Genomic DNA, 25,554 nt, shown 5'->3' with positions numbered 1-25,554 from the left:
CATACACCTAGCTCTAAAACAGTTTCCGGAGAGGGGAGATGAGGTCACAAAGAGGTCACTGAATCACAGTTGTACACCTATGACTGAGCTGCTAATATAAAAAGGCAGTTCCTTGCAAATGACACAGGAGGCTATACAGGAGGCTATACATTCTAAAATCAGGTATTTTGTATATATGATCCAAGATGCTAATTGCTAAGAAACCAAATCAACACATTGTACATAGCGGCCACAGCTGATTTAAATTGAGGCAATAGACCAGAAGTGGGTTTAGTATGAACAGGTACATGAGAAAGGGACTACTCTTTTAGAAAAGAGTGCAGAAAAACAGTTTTGGGAGAGATGTGACTAGGAAGTTCTCTATCTCTCCTCTTTACATAGGAAAAGGGAAGGAAAAGGCCTTCCTGTCTAGTCTCACAAAAGAAGGAAGGGTCATATTTGTCATACCACATTCTCATTCTTTCCTATTCCATGTATTCTGCAATAAAGGAGTTGATGTTTCTGTTATATAGTGGGTCCATGCGAATAAAGGAAGGCATAGAGATAACAGCTCAGTACATTTATTCCATCTTCAGAACAGAACCTGAGAATGAGAACACAAGGCAAACACCCCTGGCTTTTTTGCTCCGTCCAGGTTCCCCATAATTGGTGCTGTTGAAACACTAACTAGAGGGCCAATCGGACGGTAGGATTTCGATCCACAACCCAATTGGCCAACCATAAGACTGGGCCAATCAGTTATGCAGGATTTCGATCTGTATAATCGATTGCAGTATCTGCAATGCTTCATCTCTCCTCTCACTGTGGCTTTCAGTATATACCTATGAAAACATGCACGCCCCAGTGAAAGTTTCACTAAGAGTGCTTTTATTGCCTTTGCTGTTTTAATCATGTTACTGCCATTATGTTTTATTGTTGTAATTGTTCTTCTTGCTGTTGGCTGCGGAAGGATAAGGTATAAATTTTCATAATAAATCACATATCATTGCATTGTGTGTTGGTTCATTAATTCATGACAAATTCGGGGTCCAACTAGAAAAGGCTCAATAAGTTGACTTCTTCCATTACCCTGCTAGCTATATATCCTGTTGTTATATATGTATGTTATATCTCACTTTCTGCCCAATATCCCAGATAAATTGTTGGCTTTTTTAAAAGCTGTAACCTTACAAGTAAAACCCTCATTCACACAAATTGGAAGGACAGAAAAACTTTACAAGGTACTGCAAGTCTAAATGACTTGAACAATGTGCAAATTCTCACTTGTCAAAACAAACAAAAACCAAACCAAACCAAATTGCTGTTGGTGCAACAGTTAAGATGAAATATTTTAAATGTTTAGATTTGTTTTAATTCTTACTTCCAGCACATTTTCAGTTAGTACTGGTATATGATTTAGGCTCAAACTAGACCTGACTTTAAAAGCATGTTATTTTGCTCTGTTGGGTTATTTTTAAGTAGCAAGGACCTGAACTGGATTGGGGGAAATGGTGTGAAAGGAAGGACGATTTCACACCCTTTGCCCCCCTCTCCCATGAAGGTCCTGATTCATATCAGAGCTCCCTGGTGTTACTCAGATTCTGCTTCCCACACTTTTGAGGTCAAGCATGTTCATGCTTTCTTTTTGAACCCTGATGTATCCATGTTTTGTCTATGTGCCTGTAGCCTGTAGCTGTGACACAGAAGGTACACTATACAGTGGACTATGTGACAGTCACACAGACCCAGTTCTTGGAATGATTGCTGGCCGATGTCATTGCAAAGAAAATATTGAAGGAGTTCGTTGTGACAAGTGCAAGCCTAACTACTATGGACTGAGTGGAAGCAATCCTCTTGGCTGCCAACGTATGTTTTTCTCTGTTTCCCCCAACGAAACATTAAATAAAGAAATAAGTGGGGGGGAGGGGTACATTATTGTCCACTAGTTTTCAAACATGTTAAGCTATATGCCAAAAGGAAAAACCATATTGACAAAAGGATAGTATGCCCCAGCTCTGTTTTTCAATAATTTTTTTTTTGTTAAATCCTACTGGAATGGTTGCAAAATTATTCTGAATGGTCACAGCACATACTGGTACATACATAATGAAACTAGAAAGTCTATTCTGTCCTGTGGCTCTTTCAAAGCCAAATCTGAATGAGGCTTTTTCCTGAGAACTGCCAGCCATTGTTTTACTTGAAGTTAACCTTGCTTGTTCCCCCACTCAGCTTGTGGTATAGTGCTGTTCAGTTGATGCAACTGTTTATTACTATATCTACAGAAGAGCTGCTAAAGACCAGAACCTTCACGTGCCTTTGAGGCTTTCAGCTCTGAGAAAGGTGTTTCAAACAGCACAGTGACAATGTTTGCCAGTCATCCAATCCTTCATGCCATTCTTTTTCTCCATACACATAACTGTATGCATAGATTTTTCATGCTTGAAAGATGAAGTAATGATTGGTGGTGATGAATCTAAGGTTGAACTGGCATTCAGCATTGGGTGATGTGGGTGGTGAAGGCCCATGTGGCTGCAGCATTCACACACAAACAGCAGACAGGAGAGATAGGAGATAAGTGAGAAGGAAGCTTTACTGCACAATCCTATGGTTCTGCGGTGCAAGTGGCGGGACTGCTTCACCAGCGCAGGCTGTTACAAACGTGCTGTAAAGCACACTATGATACTGCATAAGTTAGTAGCATAGGTGGGAAGGCCTGTGATGTCCTACAGTGCCAGTGCAGGTGGTGACACACATTGGAGCATGTAAGCTCCACTCTGAGGGGATGTTGAATGAGGCAGGAGGAGGGCAGTGATGGGGCGAGGTGGGAAGATCGCTCCAAAGAAGGGGCAGGATTGGTAGCAGTAGTGCAGGCCAGATCCTATCCCCTTTTCTGGACCAGATCCATTGTCACAGGACAACATAGTCGTGTGAAAGTGATTAAACAGATGCATGTCTGAGTTGCCCCATTGCGGCAGCTGGGGCTTACCCCAGGGCAAGGGGACAAATGTCCCCTTACATCAAGGAACCTGCCAGCATTCCAACTACCCACACAGGATGCAGTGGTGACCACACTGGTGCTGCAGCATCAGTGTGGGGAAGGTTGGATAGGATTGGGCTGTTACAGAGACAGTGATTGTGGGCATTCTGTTATTTCAGCTTGTAACTGCAGCCCTTTGGGAAGTGTATCTTCCTCTATATGCAACCCAGTGACTGGAGAGTGTCTGTGTCAGCAATTTGCCACTGGACAACATTGTGAAGAATGCGTTGTATGTATTCACCAGATTTTCATGGATATTTCTTGCAATCTTCTGTTTTATTATTTTCCTTGCCCTGTTCTCTGGTTTTTCCTGCCTTTTATAGGTCTCTGGTATGGTAATGCTGTGAAAGTTCAGTTGGGAAATTAGAAGCATCTCCACAGTACTTTCAGTTTCATCAGATATGTAAAGGGGAATCAAAACCAAAAGCACTGAACTGAGCAATCATTTTTTTACAAATTAAAGGTCCGGGGTTCAGAATGCACTTGCTGCTATAGGGAAAGTTCAACCCAAATTAGCTGCTTGTTGCTTTCAGAGGCGGGCTTAAAAGCACGGAGGAAGCCCAAGTGGGTTTCACTAGTGCCAGTCTGGGGAAGTGAAGGGGCTGCTCTGAGTTTGGAAGCAGGAAGAATACATCACACGACTATATTCATATGTCTCCAAATTTTGAAGCAAATGGCACTAAGGGCCAAGCAACACATTATGGGAACATGTGCTTAGAACTTGCATGCTTGATATTTTTTAACAATTTTAAAAGAGCAGCCAGTTTGGGCCTTTAGATCATGGTGTCTTTAATGCTCCACCCTCACCATGGTCCTGATCCAGATTAGGTCCTCCATATTTGCCAAGAGGGAAAGCTTCTGTTAATGCCACAAGGAGCATTTTCCTTAGGGAAAACTGGGATTGCAGAAGGAAGGTATTTTAAATCCTCCCTTTCCAATGCCTATCCTCTGCTATGGTCTAGATTGCCCCCACAGGTGCTATTTGCATAAGAAAAGCAAGAATGATAATTTGTTGTTTGGTTGTTGCAGCAAGGATACTGGGGCCTTGGAAGTAATTTATATGGCTGTTCTCCATGCAATTGTGACATTGGTGGTGCTTATAATAACTTGTAAGTCTGACTTCTTATTTCAAATAGTTCATTTAACATGTCAGAAAATAGCAGCAGGAACTTCCACTGAAATCACTGCATGTAACACAAATTTGTAGCTAATGAGCTACAGTCCTTGCCTTTGCCAGTGGAATCACAGGAAATTAGGCATGAACTTATTCACTGGTGTTTAAATGGGTTTCTACTGAGTTTTTTTTTTTGTTTGTTTATTTCAGTGGACAGCTAAGCCACATTGAGGGTCTATTAAATAGGAAGAAATAAATTTATCGTAATAAAACTTTAATGGTTGGCAACCTTCAGTCTCGAAAGACTATGGTATAAGCCTACAGCACCCGGTATTCCCAGGCGGTCTCCCATCCAAGTACTAACCAGGCCTGACTCTGCTTAGCTTCTAAGATCAGACGAGATTGGGCATGTGCAGGGTAACAGTTAAAATTCATTTATTAGCTGATAGTGGTAACAGCCATCCAGTGGGACATATTTGTGTTACATTATGTATTTATTTACGTAATCCCCCCACAATGTAATCCCACACAATGGGGTGCCCAAGGCTTCTTACAGAATGTGATTTTATCATAATTTCAATAATACATAAGAATGGAAAACTAGCTTGTGACATATCCATTGATATTCCCATTTATTAATAGTTCAAGGAGGGTGGATTTTGTTTTGTTTGTACTTCTTGCTGTCTTTTCTGCTAGGTGCTCACCTACGAGTGGTAAATGTGAGTGTCTGCCCAACATAGTGGGCCGTCAGTGTGCTGAACCAGCTCCAGGCTACTTTTTCTTGCCTTTGGATTATTATATATACGAAGCAGAAGATGCCAAACCACTCCCTGGATCTTCATCTTTGGTATTTATTTATCTCAACTGGTCAGATGTATGAGATTACAAAGGGATCTCGATTAACTAAAAAATAAAATTCTGCACCTAGACAATTCAAAATTCAGCACTAAGAAAAGCTTAATTTTATGGTATGTAAAAATGATCATTAATTGCTAGCTTGCCATTTGTACTTTGGCCAAGGTTTATAACCCTTTGCTATCATGGCTGCTCCCCCTGTCTTGGCTGCTCCCCCTGCCTCCATGCCAGCAATTTTTCAACCAGTGGGCCGTGGCACACTGGTGTGCTGCAAATTCACTGCAGGTGTGCTGCGGGAGTTTGGGGGATGGTCATTTATGAATTTGGCCATTGGAGGATGTGAGCCCCCCATCTTGACAATTTTAGTGCCTTGTCCGTGTGCCAAGAAATGAAAAAGTTGGAAAATTGTTGCTCCAGGCTGTATCTGATAACTTGCCCAGGAGGAAAGTTGTATTGAAATGAGGTTCTCAAGAAGCTGAATTCTGCACTTATGAGATAACTACATGCTATCCTTTTTCTTTGCATTTCTGCAGAATTGCAGCATACATCCAATCTTGTTTAAACATACAGGAACAGTCCCTCCGTGAGGCCAACTGAAGCAGTTGCCTCAGGGAGCAGACTGGTGGGAGCGTTGATTTCTGTCCGCCTACTTGCCTCCACTGCTGCTCCTTCTCTTCCCACTCCCTGAATTGAGAAAGAAGAGGGAGATGAAGAGGAATGTGGAGGAGAGGGGAATGCTGAGCTAAAGCTTTGGAGAGTGGGGGGAACAGAGGCTGGAACACCATCCAGTCAAGGAGGCGGAATTTGCCATGCAGGGTCAGGAGGTCTTGGGCTGGCTCTGTATACATATATCTTACAAGCAGCCATACGACTTGTGACTTTTGCCACTTCTGTCACTGCGGAGCTCAGACTGAGGGAAATCTCTCACGCGACTTCCAGTTTCATGGAGGAAACCGGAAATCTCGCAAGAGACGTGATTTCAGACAACCCTCCAGAGGGAAGCAAAGCTCCCCCCACTTTCAAAGAGTTGGGGTATGCGCCCCCTGACGACCATGTGACCACACGTGGTCGTCGGTTATGTGATCCCGGCATGAGCCGGAAGGTCGCAAAGTGGTGCACACCTATATGTTTGATTTTCTGTGACTTAGGGCCCAATCCTATCCAACTTTCCACGGCCAATGCAGCCCTACGGTAAGGGAACAAATGTTCCCTCACTTTGAGGAGGACTCAGTGATTGTCCCTGCACTGCAGGATGCATCAGCGCTGGAAAATGGGATTGGATTGGGCCCTTAGATATCTTTTCCCAAAGATACACAGAGCTTGATTTGTAAGCCAGTAAACAGTTACCCTTCCTGACATGGAAAATAAGACATGTGTCTACCTTTTCATTGTACAGCTGCACTGCTTGACTATTTGTTTATAATTTGATTGTTTATATGCCATTAAAAAATCAACAAGAAAAAACTGACACCCTGATGATGCTCTCACTTTGAACACCTGTTTACAAGATTCAGCCCACAGCTTTACCACGGTGTGATGTCTATTTTCGGCAGCAAGGCTATGATTTCGCAATTGAAAATGGAAACATTGTCTTGAACAAGAGTCAGAAAAGAAGCATAAGAAAGGCAACAGGCAGGCAGGTAAATCTCATACCTCAAGACTTTCTAACAGCAGAATTGGCACTTTGGAAATCTGCTGCTGGTCAATGTAGACTGACTAGATGGCTCATTAATGTAGTTCCTCATGTCTTACCATCTAAATGGGGTGACCTTGTAACCAGCAGACCATCCAGATTCACCAGCTTCTGATAAGTCATAGGGAGAGAAGTAGGGAGTGGGAGGAATGGGGCAGAGATTGGGTAGGGAGGAGGGTGGATCAAGGCCGAGAAAGGGGCAGTATTGGCAACAGTGGTACCACCAATATCCTATTCTCTTTCCCTGCCTTCAACCACACCTTCCCGGGTCCACTTGGACTTGCGCCAGCTATATAGCTGGCACAGGTCTGAATAGACCTACTCAGGCAGTGATGGCTTGCTTCTGGGCAAGGGAACAAATGTTCCCTTACCCAGAGAAGACCTCTGTGCCCTGTTGCCACAGTTGCATCACTACATGGGTAATTGGGTAGGACTGGGCTGTAGGTCTCAGTTCCTTACTGTATCTAAGTTTAAGTACCTGAAACTGAAAAACTTGCACATATTTCACCTATTCATCCCTGCCTCCATCCCCCTCCTCCTTTCTTGTCTCTCTTGAGTCAGTAACTATACTATAAGACCCTTGGGGGAGGACATGTCTTTTTACTCTGTGTAAAGCACCATGTATGTTGATGGTGTGATAGAAATAAATTATTGTTATTTTTAAAAACCTATATGTTGCTGCAGCTTAAATAATGGAATGCATACAGGGACCTAATTACTAGCAGGAAGACAGAGAACATCTTCCTCACCTACTTGGGCTGTGTGGAGGTAGTCCCTGCTGAGCTTTGCTGCCACGCTTAGAGCCCAGTCCTATGCATGTCAACTCAGAAGTAAGCCCCATTATAGTCAGGGGGGCTTACTCCCAGGCTAGTGTGGATAGGATTGCAGCTGTGCAGCCAATTGACCTGCACCATATCCAGCACAGGTTAGGAGATAGCTGTAGCACAACTTGGAGTAAGGGGATATTTATCCCATTACCCATGTTGTGCACCAGCCACCTCTATGCGGCTACTCGGATCCGTGCTAGCGAAATCGCTGGCACAGATCTGAGCAGCCTGGTATAATGCCAGGCTAATTGGGAGGGGGGTTAGGATCTGGCCTAAGTGCTGGAGGCTGATCCCACCTCCCTCCTTGGCCCAGTTTGCCCACAGGCCCACCCTCCCCCTGACCAAAAATGCCCCCCATTCAACTCTCCCCCCACCCTCTTCACCCCCCTGCGTCAGCTGGCCTCTGCTGATGCTTATTCATCAGCCTGGGGCCTGAATCCAGCTCATGCATCCTTGTGCCTGCCCAGCCTCCTCCAGAATGGTTGCAAATGTGCTTTATGGCACATTCACAACACCCTGGGCCAGCCCAAGAGACTTGTGCTGGCTGAAGATAAAGTAAGTATTGTGCTCTTAGTTGTGTCGCCCTACAACCTATGCTTGAGGTCAGGGAGAGCTGGTTTAGCCTAGCCTTTCTTTTCAGGCAGGATGATTGAAATTGCAAAGATTCTCCTAGGCCTAGATTGGGTAGGACAGTGTATATGTATGCTGTGGCCAAGGGGAAGTGGCCATGTTCCTAGCAAGATGGACGTGCTTTGTTTATCAAATAAACTTGTTATTTAAAATGCAAATATTTTATTTCAGGGCTCAGTTCCATTTGGTCAGAATTCTCCTCTGGATATTGTTATTAGAGAGCCCATCCCTGGAAAGCCTGTTACGTGGTCAGGGCCTGGTTTTGTACGTGTCTGGCATGGTGCAGGGTTAAGATTTATGATCAACAACATCCCTTTTCTGATGGATTTTAATATTATTATTCGCTATGAGCCTGAGGTAATTATACTTTAAAATGTTTAGGTGTCCACTGTATGTATTCCAAGAGCAAGTTCACACATTTTAATTTAGTAAAAAAAAAAATAATTAAAACAAAAACAAAAACCTTTGGAGTAAAGCAAATAAGACATGTTAGCAACACTAAGGCGTATTCAGCCATATGCATCAAGTTGATCCTTCTAAAGAAAATTATTTCTCTGTTTAGATTGTGTTCAGTGGCTTGGGGGAAGTGTATTTCTGGTGGATTAGAATCTCTGTTTAATGCCTGTCAAATAATTTAAGTTTCTTCTGTTTATATTTGTGTATGAAATAAAGAATGCTTCAAGCTTGTATGAAAACAAACTTAATTTTCTCCCCAAATTATAGTCTTTAGAAGACTGGATGGCAAGCATTGTTGTAAAGCATTCTGGTATTATAGGAAGTGGACGCTGCTGGAACAGGGCAGCCCTGCAAGAGCCGCTCTCGCTTGCTCTACCATCTACAGCGAGGTCTGGATATTACTTGGTTTTTGGGGTGGTTTTCTTTAACTACTCTTGAAAAATATATTCTTGTACAAAGCCAATGTATTGGGAAATGAAAGTCCCAAGGGAGAGGCCTGTCTCTCTGCCATTTTCATGTCCACTTCACCCATTTCCCTTTACATACAAATGTTTTCTGTGCATATACACACAGCATGATTAATTTTGGCATAAAGAGAAACGGACTTATTTAATTCATTTTGATTTATTCCTTCCAATAAACAGAATTGAAATGCTGTCTACTCCTGTCTGCTTTGAACCAGGGGCAGAATATTTTGTAGATGTCTACTTTTACAAGTCTTCTGATTCTGACATGACAACTCCATCATCCATCCTGATTGATTCAGTAAGTAGTCCTGCTGCGCTGTGAGCTTTCTGTGATTGACTAGGGGCCCAGTCCTATCCTTCCCCTTCAGGAAGTGGAGCTGTGCCAAAAAAGAATGTGCTCTATCCAACAGGTAGGGAGGGTGGATTTGGAGGCTTCAGAAGTGTTATGCAGGGATCAAAAGAAACCACTGACCCCAAACTGAGTTCAAGGCTTTTATTGTGAAGAAAGGAACCTGAACCAAATGACAACACCCTTGTTCCAAATTTCCCCAATTGAGAGGACCTGAGGCAGGCAGGAGGCAGCAGGACTTGAGGCAAAGGCTGGATGTTTGTTCCCTGGCCTTCAGAGGCTCTCCTTGCTGCAGCTCTCTCCTCAGCTCTCAGGTTTTAGCTCCGCTCTGCAGCTTGGTCTCTCCCAGCTCGCTCCTTCCTGCAGCTCCTTCTCTGGTCAGCTTCCCTGGTGTTCCCCTTCCTCTGTAGAGCTCGCTCTCCAAGGCTCCTCACAGCAGCTCTTCCCTGGTGGTCTATCTCGCTCCTTCCTTGTGCAGCCCCTTTTATAGGCCTCTGCACACAGCAGCCTCTACCTTCCCTCTCCTGGTACTGCAGCCTCCTCTCCTGCAGCAGTTTTCCCTCTGGTCCTCCTCAGACAAACTCAAGTTTTATACATAACAGAAGGAAAAGGGTTTCTGCTCTATAAGCCTCCCACCTTCCAGCAATTTTGCTGGTGCAAGTCCAAAGGGAGAAAAGGGCAGGGAGACTGCAGGAAAGGATGATAGGACTGGAGTGACTTAGTAGCCCCCCCAGACTCCCTATCGCCCCACGAGCAGAAGTTCCATATCATGGGGATTACAACATATCTATAGAAGATGTGCATAGTGTGATGTATTGGAAGGATTTAACAACAAAACAAAGTGCCAGTTGAAATGCTCAACACAAACAATGGTTGCTTCACCTTTATAACTATGATTCAATCCACAACAGTCAGCTTCTTTCCTTGGTCTAACCTACTTCCCAACTTGTGCCTCAGGATCCACATTTGAGAATGGTCTTGTCTTGTTGGAATGTGTCCTTATAAAAGAGGGTCCCCATTTCACTACCTGGAGTGTAACCTTGCCTTGTCTCTACCTCTGTTAAGTGAATCCCTGCTGGGGCCAGTCAGGGTCTGGGGCCTTCCTTTGCCAGTTCTCTTCTAGGAATCTTTCCCCTACCTTCAGGGGTGCCTAGGAGGTGACTGGTGCTTCTTTGTCTTGCCCCTTTTTCTGCTGCTTGACTTTCTTTGGGCGCAATCCCAACCCCTTATGTCAGTGCTTTCCAGCACTGGCATAGCGGTGCCAATGGGACATGTGCTGCATCCTGCAGTTGGGTGTCACTCACAGAGGCCTCCTCAAAGTAAGTGAATGTTTGTTCCCTTACCTCAGAGCTGCATTGCCTTTATGTCAGTGCTGGAAAGGATTACGTTATGATTGCGCCCTTTGTCTCCTTCTCCTTTGATGAGAAAACAGTGGGGGGGGATGCTAAACCCTCCCAGTTCCTGAATGCTATCCTTCCAAGCTGAATCCCCTCCCCTGCAGTTTGACTTACTGAGGACAAAAGGTCCATTTCCTGTTTTCAGACTCCTTCTCAATGATGGGATTAACCCAGTGTTACTTTGGCCCTGAATGTATTACAGGGACTTACCTATTTTGTTAATTGTATAGCAATTAATATACCATTTAGCATGTGATATAGATCGATAACTATTTAACATTTGCTGGACTTAATACATTGCAGAACACAATTTAAAGATATTTGTGAAATATATGCAACAGTGGTTTAAGTATAGTCAAATTACATGTTTGTTATCTGCCATTTTACCAGTGAACCACTTTGGACTCATTTATCTTTTATTAGCTGATCAGCATCCTTCAAAATACTCTGATAAGGAATACAGATAATTTCATTAGGGCTTATGTGCCAGGATCTACTGACTTTTTAATTCCTGCACCAGTTCATTCAGTTATCCATTTGCTAGTATACTTGATGTAAACTATTGGGTGTGGAGTCAAATATGAGATTTAGGGCCCAATCCTATCCAATTTTCCAGCACCGATGTAACTGTGCCAATGGGACATGCACTGCATCCTGTGATGGGGGAGCAGTAACTGAGACCTCCTTGGGGCTGCATTGTGGCTGTATCAGTGCTGGAAAGTTGGATAGCATTGGGACCTTAAATTCATAACTAAGAAGAGGAATTATTAGCTTAAAGGCAATGAAAGGATTTGACAAACCAGCAGTGTACTGAATGGATTGGATTCCCAAGAATGACACATCTGTATGAATTGTCAGGCAATGATACCAAGGTAAAAGAGCATTCTGAATCTAATTCTACTACAGAAGATTTTGCTGAACTGTATCATGAGCTTAAATGTGTCTCTGTGTTTTGTCAATATCAAAGCTTGGGCTGATTCCCAGGATCAGTTCTGTGGAAAATTTGTGCAACAAACAAGATTTGGAAGAGTATCAGCAATATCACTGCATTGAAATCGCTTCAGAGATTGGACCACATATCCTACCAGAAGTGTGTGCAAAGCTAATAGCAAGCCTGTCTGCTCGTATTCACAATGGAGCAGTTTGTAAGTATCAAAGCTTGTTGTTTTTACTGGCTAAGGGCCCAATCCTATTCAACTTTCCAGCTCCAGTGTAGCCACAATGCAGCCCCATGATAAGGGAACACATGTTCCTATATCTTAAGAAGGCCCCAGTTACTGCCCTCCACCACAGGATGCAGCGCCCACCCCACTGGCACAACTGCACCAGCACTGGAAAATTTAATAGGATTGGGCCGTCATAGCCCAATCCTGTGCTCGGCGGCATGGCTTCGTGCCACTGACACTGTTGCAAACGTGCCATAAGGCACGTTTGCAAGCCTCTCTGCCGGGCTCCTGCCCGTGCTAGCCCAGCGCCGGCCGGTGCTGGGCTAGTGTGGGGCAGTCGCACAGCCTCCGCAGCTCGGCGGTCTCATGGACCACCGAGCCATGGCATGGTAAGTGGGGGTGGGGACAGGGGTGGGGAGGAGGCATTCCAGGGAGGGGGCAGGCCTGTGGGGGGTGGAGAGAAGGCGGGTGGAGGTGAGACCTGGAGGCATGACACGGGGAGGGGGCAGGCTGGAGGCGTGCCGGGGGAGGGAAGGAGGTGGGTCCATGGAGCTCCGCTCCGCAGGATCCAAGGTACTCATGCAGGGCTCGAAGCCCTACACGAGCACCTTTACCTTACCGCCAACATTTGGTTGGCGGTAAACTGAGTAGCCCCATTGCGGGGCTGCTTACCTTACCCAGGAGAAGGGGATGAAAATCCCCTTCTCCCGAGGCGCCTCCCATGGTAGCCCAGGGCACGCAGGATCTGGCGGCAGCGGTTCCATGCCTGTGTGTACACACAGGGTCAGCCAAGGGCAGGGACAGCACATCAGAATGGGGGAAATGAGTTGTGCCTACGGGCAGCCCAATTCTGAGCTGCCTGGCATGTGAGGCTGCCACTGCACCAAAATGGCTGCTGCGGCATCCTAATTGTGCCAGGCAGCCACTGGTGGCTCCTTGGGAGATAGGGACATTTGTTCCCTTCCCCCGAGAAAGGCAAGTTTCTGCTTAATGGGGCTACATGCCTCTGCATTGGCTATTTAGACATGGGGCTCTGGATCCAGCGGAGCTGAGCTCTGCCAGTCCTGCCCCCTCCTGCCATGTTCATTGTTACCTAAGAACTGTACAGTCTCTAATATAGCAAAAGTTCCTAAGATACATTTTTGTTCATTAACTTTTTAAGTATGGTCTTTCTTCACAACCTTTTTTAAACACTGTCCGAGTAAGCGCACTGTAAACAACATACTGGAAGAACCATTAATCCTTCTTTAGTGTACCTGGTGTGTTAAGGCTCAACATATAACATACAACTTAGAACACATAACTGGGAGTGTACAGTTCAATTCATAGCAGAGAGACAAGCAACAAGGAATGACTGTGAGCAAGTGCAGCCACACATAGCTGCAACCCTGTTTACTCAGAAGTAGACCCATTGCTTTCCTTGGGTCTACTGGTAATGGTGCACTGAATTGCAGCCTGGGACTTTGTTTCAGATGCAAATGAGGATTCCATCCTGGTGTTTTAAAAACCAGACCCCTAAACTCAGGGGTGTGTGAAATTCTTTGAAAATGACTTGCCAGGAGTGTTCTGAGGCAGCAGCAAAAAGAAAAAAAAGAGGCATTTTAGCTTCTTCTCCAAACTGGAAGGGAGATGAAGGCGTTTGTGGGAATTGTGAGGAAGCTTTGTGAGGAGTAAGTGCTGTACTTCCATAGCAGCAACCTTCATACAGCCAACAATTCCCATAAGTGCCTTCATTTTGCCTCCTGTTTGGAGAAGAAGCTAAAACAGCTGCCTCTGAATACTGTAATTACTAGTAAAATTTTTCCTTTTTTCTCTACCCCCTGTGTCCTGCTTCTCAATCTAGTCTCACCCCCCACTTCACTAGACAGTTGCTAAGCTTCCCAGAAACTTCTCAGAAGCTCCTATAAGCACCTGCTTTATTTACTGCAGTGGTTTTCAAACTGGGGCATCGTGACGCCCCAGCCTAAAGGCTCTGGCCTCTGTCTCCTTAAGGAGTGGGGGCAGTGAGGAGGCAAGGAGGAGGCAGCGACATGATCCTGAGGATCACGTCGATAACGGGGGATGTGCAGGAACTGGGATGCACTCACCAGTCCCTGCAGTAGCATCCTGGGGGTGCGGGGAGCCCTGCGTGGGCATCTGCAGGGCTCCCTAGCCTTCTAAAAGTAAAAGTGCAGCGATCGCGCTCCACTTCCTGTTTTGTGGAGGTGGAACGTGATCATTCCACTTTCACTTTTGAAGACCTGGGGAGTCCTGCAGATACTCGCACAGGGCTGTCTGCACCTGCAGGATCCTGCTGCAGGGACTGGTGAGTGCATCCCAGTCCTTGTAGCCCCGTTAGCAACGCAAACCTCGGGATTGCATCACTACCTTCCCCCCGCCCCCGCTGCCTCCCTCCCCTCCCCTGCAAGGACTTACTGCGGTTTTCAAACTCCTTGAGAGGGAGTTTCTCCCTCTCCCTGAGAGTTTGAAAACCACAGATTTACTGTATTGACTCATGTATAAGTCGATCCAGGTTTTCAGGGTCAATTTTTAGGCATAAATTTTTTTGACTTACACACGAGTATAAGTGGTGTGTTCAGGTTTGCTCATGTTTTATGTATTACTTGGTTCAGTGTTGGAAACCACCCTGGTGTCATGAAAAAGAGCATAATACGAATAATTTAAATGAATGAATATGGATTTTGATGGCATTGTTTTGATTTCTGTAACTCTATCAGGCTATAAACAGAGGAGTTTGTTGTTGTTTTTGATAGCTTGCAGGTGTCATCCCCAAGGCTCAGTGAGCTCTGATTGCAAGAAAATTGGAGGCCAGTGTCAGTGCAAACCCAATGTCATAGGACGCTGTTGTGATAAATGTTCAGCTGGAAGCCACAGCTTTGGGTCCCAAGGTTGTCACCGTAAGTACTGCTCTGTGCTGATTTTAAGTGTTGTATGGGTGGGTGTTGCTTAAAAAAAATATCATGTAGCTACTTATCTGTTTTATGATTACAGTCTCTTCTAAAGGAAGCTGCCTTATACTGAGTCAAACTATTGGTATATCTACTGCAGACACTCACTTATAAGTTGACCCCACAGATAAGTCGAGGGCAGGTTTTGAGCCAACAATCGTGGAATTTTCTATGATGCTTGGATAAGTCAGGGGTTAAACTTAGAGGGGTGTCTGACTATAGTTTTGTCTGATTTTATCCAAGGCCAGATCCTGAAAAATAACCTACCACTAATTGTTACCTAAGAACTGTAGTCTCTAATTTATTAAAAACATAGTAAAACATCATAAGATACATTTTTATTCTTTTTAAATTCTGGTCTTCGCCACCTTTTTCTAAACACTATCAGAATAAGTGCACTGTAAACAACATACCAGTAGAACAGTGGTTCCTAACCTGGTATTCATGTACTCCCAGGGACAACAGGACTTTTAGGGGTACTTGAAAAAGAATAGAATAATGGCAGAAAAAGGCAGGTTGTGCTTCAGAATGCCTTGCAAGGACCAGCAAGGCAGGAAGGGAGGTAGCTACTTGGCTGTGAAAGCCCCACCAATAGCTAGTTTTTGGTCATCAATTCATGTATGAACCAGCACAGTAGAAAAGCTGAAACATAATATAGAAAGTGATCAATCACCAAGAATTTCTCAGCACACTTCTGGTGCAAAACAGTGCAAAGGCAGAGTCTTCTGTTCTTCAAACAAATGAAAAAAGAAAACACTGTGATAAATACATGAAGTCTGGGCTTTCATATAGAGGAGATGAGGGTTTGTATTATTAACAAACATTTTGCTAATATGAAGGGTACAATTTATGGAAATGGGCTGCCAAGGGATATGCAAGTGAAAAAGGTTGGCAACCACTGCAGGGGAACCATGAATCAAATCCACCTCTAAGGTGTCTGGTGTGTTAAGCCAGAAACTCTACATACAACATACAAACCATAACACATAACTGGGAGTGTGCAATTCAATTCACAGCAGAGAGATGCAGCTGCATATATTTGCAACGCTTTTTACTCAGAAGTAGACCCATTGCTTTCCATGGGTGGTGTTCTTAAATAATGGTGCACTATTTAATTGTAGCATGGGACTTTGTTTCAAATGGAAAGGAGGAAACAACCTGCTTTGTAAGCATTTGCAAAAGGGAACATTTGCAAGCATTTGCAAAAAGGAGGGAGAATAAAAGGTTAACTTTGGCTGGAATTTCCCAGTTGCTGTAGAAAAAAATGATCTCTTCTGTGCCTGCCTGCTGCTTGAGAAAGAAAGGAAACTTTTCAGAGTTGAAAGGCTCTGCCCTCTGATTGACGCAGAGATAAGTCGAAGTGATAACTGGAGCTAGATTACCTGGCAAAAATTTTATGTGTTAGAGGCTTAGTTCAGTATTGATTCAAATGATTAGCAGTCATGCTCTAAGCTTTCAGACAGGAATTTTTTTTTCTACCTTACCTGATCATGCTGTGAATTGACCTGGGACTTTCTACATGCTTTGAGTTATCACCTTCCACATGGGCCAGTGGACATGCTTTTGTTTTGTCTTGGGTCTGAGAGACCTGCGCTGAAGCTGCATGACATGTAAAACTACTGAGTGGCCTTTGACAAGTCTTTTTATAGCATTATGGCCCAATCCTAATGGAGACTAGTGCCAGTGGAACACATGTTCCACTGGTGCAATCTGCCACAAAATGTTTGCAGCAGAATAAGCTGCTGGTGGAAGGTTGGAACCTTCCCATGTGCACAGATGTCAGAAGTCCTGCTGGAGCAGAAAAGTCTGGCACAGGGGTTGGAACAGAGTGGTGGGAAGACAGAGAAGGAGTGAATTGGGCAGGGGAGGGCAGAGAAGGGAGGAGATAGGGTGAGCAAGGGACAGATAGGGCCCAGGAAGGGGTGGAATCAGCAGAGCTGGTATATGCCAACTTCCCAGGCCTGATCTGCCTCCACAGAGCAATATGAACTTGCCCCATTGATTGAGCTAGCACAGGTCGAAGTTGACCCATCACAGTTGCTGGGGCTTACCCCAGGGCAAGGGGACATATGTTCCCATACTCCGAGGAGAATTCCAGCAGTCAAAAATCCCCCATGGGTTGCAGTGGAAGCCATGCCAGAGCTTCTGCATTACTGCATGGGGATTTAGGTAGGATTGGGCTGTTAATTTTCCACCTATAACATGGAAATGATGACTTGCTTGCATAGCAGGAGGATGGGCATAGTATGGGTTGGATAGCAGTTTGTACTTTCTGCTACGAGCAACAACTACATGAACACCCAGGTTGTATCACACTGATGGCTTTACACAAGATTAATGCAACCATAAATCTCTGTAACTATCATTTTTGTTTTTTCTTCCAGAATGTGAGTGTCATCCTCAAGGATCAATGAGTGCTTTATGTGACCAGGTGACAGGACAATGTTTGTGCCGTCCAGAAGTAGACGGTCGACAATGCAGTCAGTGCCTGGCTGGATATTTTGGATTTCCCCATTGTCGGCCTTGTCCTTGCAATGGCTTTACAGAACTTTGTGATCCACAGACTGGAGCATGTTTCGACTGCAAAGCATTTACGACTGGAGCCAACTGTGAAAGGTGCGGGTAGACAAATATTTAGAATATGTAAATTTAATATGTATAATACTATGATTGGGAGAAATTGGTTTTATAGGACAGCTTCACCAATAAAATTAGAAAAAGATGGTTTAGGCTGCAATTCTATATACATAGCTGGGAGTAAGATCCATTAAACTCATTGGGAATTACTTCTGAGTAGCCATGCATAGGATTGAGCTGCAGTGCTCCCTAGGTCAATCAGTGTGAAACGGCCCTAGTCAACAATGTACGTCAAGAAGCAGGCAGGGGGAGTGCATCACTGTTGATTCTCCTAACCTTCTCAGTGGCATTTAGTACCAAGGTATCTTTCTGGTTTGCCTGGCAGGGATGGGTTTGGGACAGATAGTGTTAGGCTTATCCTAAAATAAAGCCAGAATGTAAAACAAATTTTTATTTTTATAATTATATGGTGCTTAGAAAACTTTTAGTGGCAGTTACTTGACTTTTTTTGAACATTGTAATTTGTACAATGCAGTATTTAACAAGTAGGCTTTTAGTAACTGGCTTGTGTCCAGGAGCTTTGCAACAGAGAAGCAATCCTGATTCGTAAAAAGTATTTGAGTACCTTTTGAAAAATAACTGGGATAAGATAGTAGATTTTAAATTATGTATGTTTGAATCGGTACTGAACATATCAGTAGCTAATGGTTCCCCTAGAATCAACAGAAGTTCATGGGGGGGCCTGATAGGGAGGCTTCCCAAGGCAATCCTCAGCAAGCCATTCAATGATTACAGCACAATTCAGTCACACCCAGTGGAGCCAGCAATAAACGTGTGTTTACAGCTCTGTTAGACTGTACCATATATACACACTGACCGTGTTCTCAGGGTTTAAGAAATATAGCGACATTTCTGATCCTTGTAGTTTGTCAAAGCCTCAAGCATTAATTTCCAAATAAATACAGGTTGAGACTCATTATTCACGAGGGTTCCATTCTAAGAACTCAAGTGGATGGCAAAAAACTCACTAAAGCAAATCAATTAAAAAAACTAACAACCCAATCCTATGCATGTCTACTCTGAAGTAAGTCCCATTAGAGTCAATGGGGCTTACTCCCAGGAAAGTGTGGATAGGATTGGGCTGAAAGTCTCTTTGCTCTGGTGATTTAAAAACAGCCTTGCTGACCTTTTGAAATGCACACAAAGGCAATCCGTCTCTCTCCAGGCTTAGGCTTCACTAGGAGGCAGCAATCCCTCCCTTCACCAGGAGCCACAGTGGGGGGGGAAAGAATTGAGATGATAATCACTGCCATTTAGCCTTCTTTCACTTGCTGGGGAAAAAAGGAGGGGTTTGCCTTGTGCCTGGAGAGAGATTGATTGATGGATTGTCAGCCGGCTGCCCTCTCTGGCAGTATTAAATGTCTGTTTTCCTTTAATTTAAGAGACCCTTCTCATCAGCTTTGAGATAGAAAAATCTCTGGATAATTAGGTCATACCTGTAATCACTTGCATGACTCTCTCTCTACAACAGTAAAAAACAGTTTTTTAAACTGTGATTTTAATGGGGTGCATTTTTTCCCTTCTCCAGGGATCAGCACATTCCTTCTCATTTGCAGGGGCCATTTGTGTTGAGTCAAATCTGTGTATAACAAGGTTGAACCTGTAGTGTTGTTACAGTAATAAAAGCCTAGCATATCAAAAAGAACTAAGGAAAAACTGCAATATGGAATAGAAACTTTGTGTTGCAGGATTATATTCATTTATCTTTTTTGCCAGATGTATGGATGGTTATTATGGAAATCCTCTGAAAAGAGAGCCGTGTCACCCATGCATGTGCCCAGATTCTCCCACAAGCAATAGACACTTTGCACATTCCTGTTACCAAGACCCCTGGACTTCAGCTATAGTCTGCAACTGTTTTGAGGGCTACTCAGGTAGGAGAGCAGCCACTTGTTATGCATTTCATGATGTTGTGTTCCTTTGTCCAACAAAACTTCAGTCCATTTTCATTTTATCTGTTTCAAAAAAAACTGTGTGATCACTCATTTTCCCTGCTCACTTTGCTTCACAAACCATTTGTGAAGCATTTTGCACGTCTTATTGGTGATAGGTCTATAAACAGAGTGAAGTTCTAGGGTTTCCCAAAGTATGGATGATTGGGATTGATGAAAATGAGGTGTGATATCAGAAGTCCTTCTTTTCTGCCTATTAGTCAGGGCAAAAGATGAAATCTCATGGGAAAAGACAATATACTGAAACATCAGGGTGGGAGGAGAAGAGACACAGGTTGTGGTAGGAATTGGAAATGCCTAATGAGAGCTGGGCCATGGTAGAGGACATGGTATATGTAGTGTAGTAAGTGGACACGTTTGTCTAGTGAAGGTTAATCGCCTATGCCAATTCTATTCAACTTCCAATTGTGAGGGCAAAACTTTAATAAAAAGTGAGAAGTGCTAGTGTGGGAATACATTCCATTAATTAGTAATGAGTGACTTGTTTAATTTTGCTGTTATTCACCCACTATAATCCTGGCCCAAGCCAACCCATGATTAAATCAGTGCCTACCTTCCACTGTCTTTCTGTCTTTGTCTTTCTTCTGAGCACACATCAGTATGTGCGTGCCTTCACCTTGTCCTTATCCTCATTGCTGCTGCAATCTTCATCCTGACTCTTTTTTTTCAAACAGTCTGGGCAGGCAACTCCTGCAGAGAAAGCTGGAGAGGAACACTTCCTCTTCAATTCACCTCTAGGTTCTACCCACATAGCCTGTTTGGGAGGAAAGAGCTGGGAAGGGGATTGTGGTGGCACGTCCGCAGAATGTGGTAGGCCTTCACTTCCATAATAGCTTTTCTGCCTAGTTCTCCTTCCCTACCACTGCCTCCTCCACCTCCACCAAGGTCACCTTCTCTCTTGCTTCACTTATCTGCTGGGAAAGAAAATCAATGGGATCATGGCAGTGTTGCCACCTCTGTAGTCCACCTTTGTTTCCTTCTCCTTGTGGGAATGAGGGCAAACACCAAGAGGATCACAATGGCAGTATGACTCACAGGATTAGTAGTTGGTCAGTGACAGGCAGGTCAGTAACATACCTGGAGGTAGGTAGGCAAGCTCCAGGTATGGGGCATCCCCCATCAATTCATCCCTTAAGACTGCCACTTGAAGTGGCACTTCATCCAGCCTGAGGAGCAGAATAACCTTGAACCAGTCAAATTTTGCTCCTGGAAATTTGAGCCTGGCACTAGATTGCAAAATTGCCTTTTGAAAAGCTAATCAGAAAGTTCATGTTCAAAACTAAATTCACTGTTTGTGAATTTTCATTTGTAAGGTGATCAGTGCGACGAGTGCCCCAGTGGGTTCTATGGGAATCCAAAAGCAGCAGCAGGTCAGTGTTTTCCATGCTCCTGCAGTAACAACATTGAAACATCGGATCCGGAATCATGTAACAAAGTTACTGGAGAGTGCTTAAAATGCTTGTACAACACACACGGACCCAACTGCCAGTTCTGTAAACCAGGCTACTTTGGATCAGCACTTCTTCAGAACTGCAGAAGTAAGCAAGAAACCTATCGATTACCCAAGAGTTTAGAACTGGACAGTAAAAAAATTCTTAGAGTGTGGCCAGAATAAATTATACCGGTACACTAAGAACTGTAGCATACATTTAATTAGTATAATTAATTCTTGTTCCTTTTTTTCTGTGAAAATTGTTTGTTTATTTGTTATTGGAAGAGGAGAAGAGATAGGATTTTAGTGGGCAGGACTTAAGTGCACACAGAATAGCCACACAGCTGAATTAATAACACAATAATTGTAAAATAAGTTTTTTGCAAAGTTCTCTAGAAATAATAAATATAAATATTTAGGCGAAGGGCCAGAGAGGCCAGACCGGGAAGGAATCCAGCTGGAAGGAGGAGTTCTATGAAAGACTAAAACTATTCAATTGTAAAAATCCCTACGGGGGCTTAGAACAGCCTGCCTATGTAAACCGCCTTGGATTAAAGTCTGAGGAGAAATCTGACAACCAAAAAGGCGGTATATAAATACCTGTGTATTTATATACACAGGTATTAATACCTGTATATATATATATATATATAGTATAAGATCAAAACTATGTATTTAACAAGAGCTGATTTGCACTCACACCTGTCAACTAGCCTATTATATTGACATATTGTAATGAGATGGAGAGTATGTATGCTCAGTCCTGTTCTAATTTACCTCTCCAGAAACAAAACTCTCTTATAAAGAAAGCTTAGTGCTTAGTGCTTAGTGCTTAGTGCAGTGTTGGTGACAGACTGAATATGGACAGCACAGGACTAGGAGAAATCAAAAATAAGGCCAAGACTTCATGCCTGGTTGACAGGGAAGATGGTAATGACCATGCTCACACAGAGCAATCAAGAAGAGGGGGGTTTAGGAGGAAAACTGAGAAGTTAAGTTTGGCATGTTAAATTTGAAATAGCAATGAGATGTCTAAGCAGAAATGTCAGAAAGGCAGCTGAGGTTGCAGGACTGAACAGAAGAGGAATGTTCAGGAGAAGTATCTCTGGGTGTTTTCAATGAACAAATACTTCTAAAAGCCATGGACTTTTGCAAGCATGAAAAGAATAGTAAAGGACCAAGAAAGAACCCTGGGGAACCCAGCCAGAAAGGGAAGGAGCAGAGGAGGATCTGCTCAAATGGAAATGCTGAACAATTAGGCTGCAATCCTATACACACTTACCTGGGAGAAACTCAATGAGGCTTACTTCTGGAAAGACATGTTTGGCTTGTGCTGTAAGACAGACATGAAACAAATCATCTGAAAAAGGGTCACACACAATTTGCTTTATAGATCTAATGCAAATGGAATATCTTTTTTTTTTTTTCTTAATCAAGATTTGCTAATTTCTGATACCTTTTCAGGATGTAGCTGCAACCCTTTGGGTGTGAACCCAGCAGAATGCCCATCTGGAAATGACTTTTGCACATGTGACCAGTCAACTGGAGCATGCCCGTGCTTGCCTAATGTGGTAGGCTCCAAGTGTGACAAATGCGCTTCTGGCTATTGGAATATGAGCCAGGGAATTGGATGTTGCAACTGTGACTGCAATCCAAAGCACTCACAACATAACCTATGTGATCAGGCAAGTTTATTGAGCTAATTACCAGATTGTGAATTGTAGTGTATATTTTAGGATCCCTTTTAACCTAGTCCTCCAATACTGAGAAGCAGCATGGTTGTACAAGAGGAAAATGTGAGAAACCTATTGCTATTACAATTGTATACTCTTCCCTACCTTACCCTCCCTGTTTCCATTTCCCTCCCCTTGTTTCCCCTGTGTCTATCTAAATTGTAAGCCCCTAAGGGCAGAGACTTCTCTTTTCATTCTGTGTAAAACATTATTTACACTGATGGTTCTTTATAATTATGGACACAATTGGTGATTGAAATCTAAAGATAATGAGTTTTTTCCTATGAATATTGATTAAACCGTTTCTCATGGGAAGGTAATAGCAAGATGATGTTACTACTTCCTCCACACAAACTCTCAGTAGTAAGGGGGCTGTTTCATCCTGGTGCAATTACATGTCCTTTGGATATGTGTGCGCAGGTTCTTTGACACCAATGACAACTTTCTTCCCAGAGAAAATGGCAGCTGTGTGGGGGAGAGTTAAAGCCCTCCCATCCCATGGTCCAGAATGAGTCTTCCACAGCTGCTAACTAGGAAAAACCATCCATACCTGGGCCAATGATGAGCTTAATGTAACATTCAGTTTGGACCTGAGTTAGAAGACAATAGCCTTCCATTGCACCAACTTATTGACAGAAATTCAAAAACAAGTTAAGTGCAGCTCTTTAGCTGAGAAAATAAATATGCCTGCATGCAGGTGAGTTGGTAGTTTCAAAGGCAAAGCATACTGGCAAAGTTGGTTCAGCCAGTTCTTTTGTTTGTTTTTTGACCATGGACTCTTTTCACAGTTTACAGGTCAGTGTCCATGTAAATTGGGCTATACTGGAAGACGCTGTGACGCTTGTGACAACAATTATTTTGGTGATCCTCGCATCCAGTGTGTGTGTAAGTGGGATGACATTTATTACACTGTATTCTGTCTTTAATCTAAGGAACTCTGAGAAAGTACATGGAACTTCCAGGTGGACTCCCACACAGGTGCTTCTTGGCTTCAGCAATGGAATTGCATGAGAAATTTTCAGACCAATTACCATGTACATCCCACTCAGTACAATGGAGTGTGAACCTCTGTGCTAAGCTTGCTAAGCTATGTTATGTACAGTACATAACAAAAATCCAAAAATGATTGTTTTATTATGGGGAAAGACTTTTCTCATATGCAATAATACTTTGCTCTTACATGATTCCTCCCCCCCCCCACCAATAATTTCATTAGTCACTAACAAAAATGATACCATGTTGCTTTTGTCTCCATCAGCATGTATGTGTAACCAGGATGGAACTCTGACTTCTGAGTGTGATAAAGGAACTGGAGCATGCAACTGCCGCACTGGTGTCACTGGAAGGTTCTGTGATCATTGTGCCCGGGGATACAGCCAGGAATTTCCTTCATGTTTCCCCTGTCATGTTTGTTTTGATCAGTGGGATAATCTAATTACGTCCGTATCTCAGAGAATCCAAAAGTTAATGAGATTTGCAGCAACACTAGAAGATAAGAGGAATACGATGTCTGGCTGTGATACAGATTTCGAAGGCTATGAAAGGGTCATTTCTGAAATAGAACACATTGTAAAAAGCCCTGTCCTGTCATCAGATATGTTCTTGAATGTTCAGAACAGTTATGACGCTATTCGGTAAGATTTGTTGTCTACAGCAGAATGTTATTCCATGATTCTGTAGCAATCTCTGTAAAACCCAACTATATGTGATGTGACAAGTATAACTATAGGTTCAGTGGTGTCTTGAAATAAGGATAGGCAACTGAAGAGCATATGTGGCCCCTCACAAGCTTCACATTTGGTCCCAAGGACACATGCATATGCAGGCACCCCTACACAAAGAAAATGTTATATTTTCTTGTTCCTTACTCAAAACAGGTATCCTCCATAGACAACCTCCTGAGTTTCCAACATAATATTTACAGGCGTATCATTTCAGCAGTAATAGCTGACCAGGTCCTGTTTAAGTGAATAACCACTGGGTTCTCTAGTTATGTGTGTTTCTGCTTTTATTCTCATGTGTGATGTGTCCTCCTGTGTCCCCTGTGTGGTATAACTGAACAACCCCACCTTCTTTGCTTTGCCTGCCAAGATTATTGCATTGAGCATCACTGATCTGATATGCATAGCTGATCTGTGACTGAAGAGGAAACGAAATGCAGTGGGACTGAAATATCTTGCAACTGATGAAAGAAAGATAAGCACACAATCCAAACTGTGCCCTATGCCAGCCCAAGTCTCTTGGGCCAGCCTAGGAGGGTCGCAAACGTGCCATAAAGCACGTTTGTGCCTCCTTGAGGGGAAGCCGGGCCGGCGCTCCGAGAAGCACCAGCCTGCGGAGGCTGACATAAGCCTCTGCGCCGGCTTCCCTCAGCCGGTTGTGTCGGCCCGCCTGTGCTGACACAAGCGGAAAAGGTAGCCATGAGGGGAGCGGGGAGAAGGAAGGTGTTCCTGGGCAGGGGGGGGAGGGCGATGGGCCCCCAGGAGGGTTAGCCCTGCATGGCCACAGCCCCCCCACTGCCTCCCCCCTTGCCTCTTGCAAGCGCCGCTCCACGTGCATCAGCCCGGGCAGCACCCACCTCTCACTCTCCCGCGCCAGGGACATTTCAAGGCGTGCACTCCCCGGCCAGCAAACGGTTTGCAGAACCAACACCTAGATTAGCTAGCGGTTCTATAGAACCGGTGCAAACCGGCTGAATCCCACCACTGCCCCCATTCCTGGGGAGAACAGAGTGGTTTCAAGCCGCTCCGCTCTCCTAGGACTTGTGCCACCTCCAGAGGTGGCACAAGTTATAAGACCCTAAGAAGAGCCCTGCTGGATCAGGCCAAAGGCCCATCAAGTCCAGCTTCCTGTATCTCACAGTGGTCCACCAAATGCCCCAG

The 25,554-nt window shown here is 44.0% G+C and overlaps 1 protein-coding gene across 1 annotated transcript in view; it reads left to right on the top strand.

Moving 5' to 3' along the window:
- The window catches only part of LAMB4 (laminin subunit beta 4), a 61,762-nt gene that overhangs the window by 16,516 nt on the left and 19,692 nt on the right, over positions 1 to 25,554 (top strand). Inside the window, exons 10-25 of the mRNA XM_066633740.1 lie at positions 1,666 to 1,845; positions 3,136 to 3,245; positions 4,046 to 4,125; positions 4,827 to 4,979; positions 6,481 to 6,625; positions 8,307 to 8,492; positions 8,859 to 8,980; positions 9,236 to 9,356; positions 11,772 to 11,949; positions 14,724 to 14,867; positions 17,303 to 17,534; positions 19,272 to 19,429; positions 20,821 to 21,045; positions 22,404 to 22,624; positions 23,461 to 23,557; positions 23,931 to 24,306. Of these exons, the coding sequence (XP_066489837.1) occupies positions 1,666 to 1,845; positions 3,136 to 3,245; positions 4,046 to 4,125; positions 4,827 to 4,979; positions 6,481 to 6,625; positions 8,307 to 8,492; positions 8,859 to 8,980; positions 9,236 to 9,356; positions 11,772 to 11,949; positions 14,724 to 14,867; positions 17,303 to 17,534; positions 19,272 to 19,429; positions 20,821 to 21,045; positions 22,404 to 22,624; positions 23,461 to 23,557; positions 23,931 to 24,306 (2,728 nt within the window). The remainder of the gene's footprint in view (positions 1 to 1,665; positions 1,846 to 3,135; positions 3,246 to 4,045; positions 4,126 to 4,826; positions 4,980 to 6,480; positions 6,626 to 8,306; positions 8,493 to 8,858; positions 8,981 to 9,235; positions 9,357 to 11,771; positions 11,950 to 14,723; positions 14,868 to 17,302; positions 17,535 to 19,271; positions 19,430 to 20,820; positions 21,046 to 22,403; positions 22,625 to 23,460; positions 23,558 to 23,930; positions 24,307 to 25,554) is intronic.

Source organism: Tiliqua scincoides, chromosome 7, assembly GCF_035046505.1.
Source record: "Tiliqua scincoides isolate rTilSci1 chromosome 7, rTilSci1.hap2, whole genome shotgun sequence".
Classification (NCBI taxonomy): domain Eukaryota; kingdom Metazoa; phylum Chordata; class Lepidosauria; order Squamata; family Scincidae; genus Tiliqua; species Tiliqua scincoides.
The sequence above is the reverse complement of the archived record's forward strand: the minus strand, read 5'-3'. Positions and strand labels throughout refer to the sequence as shown.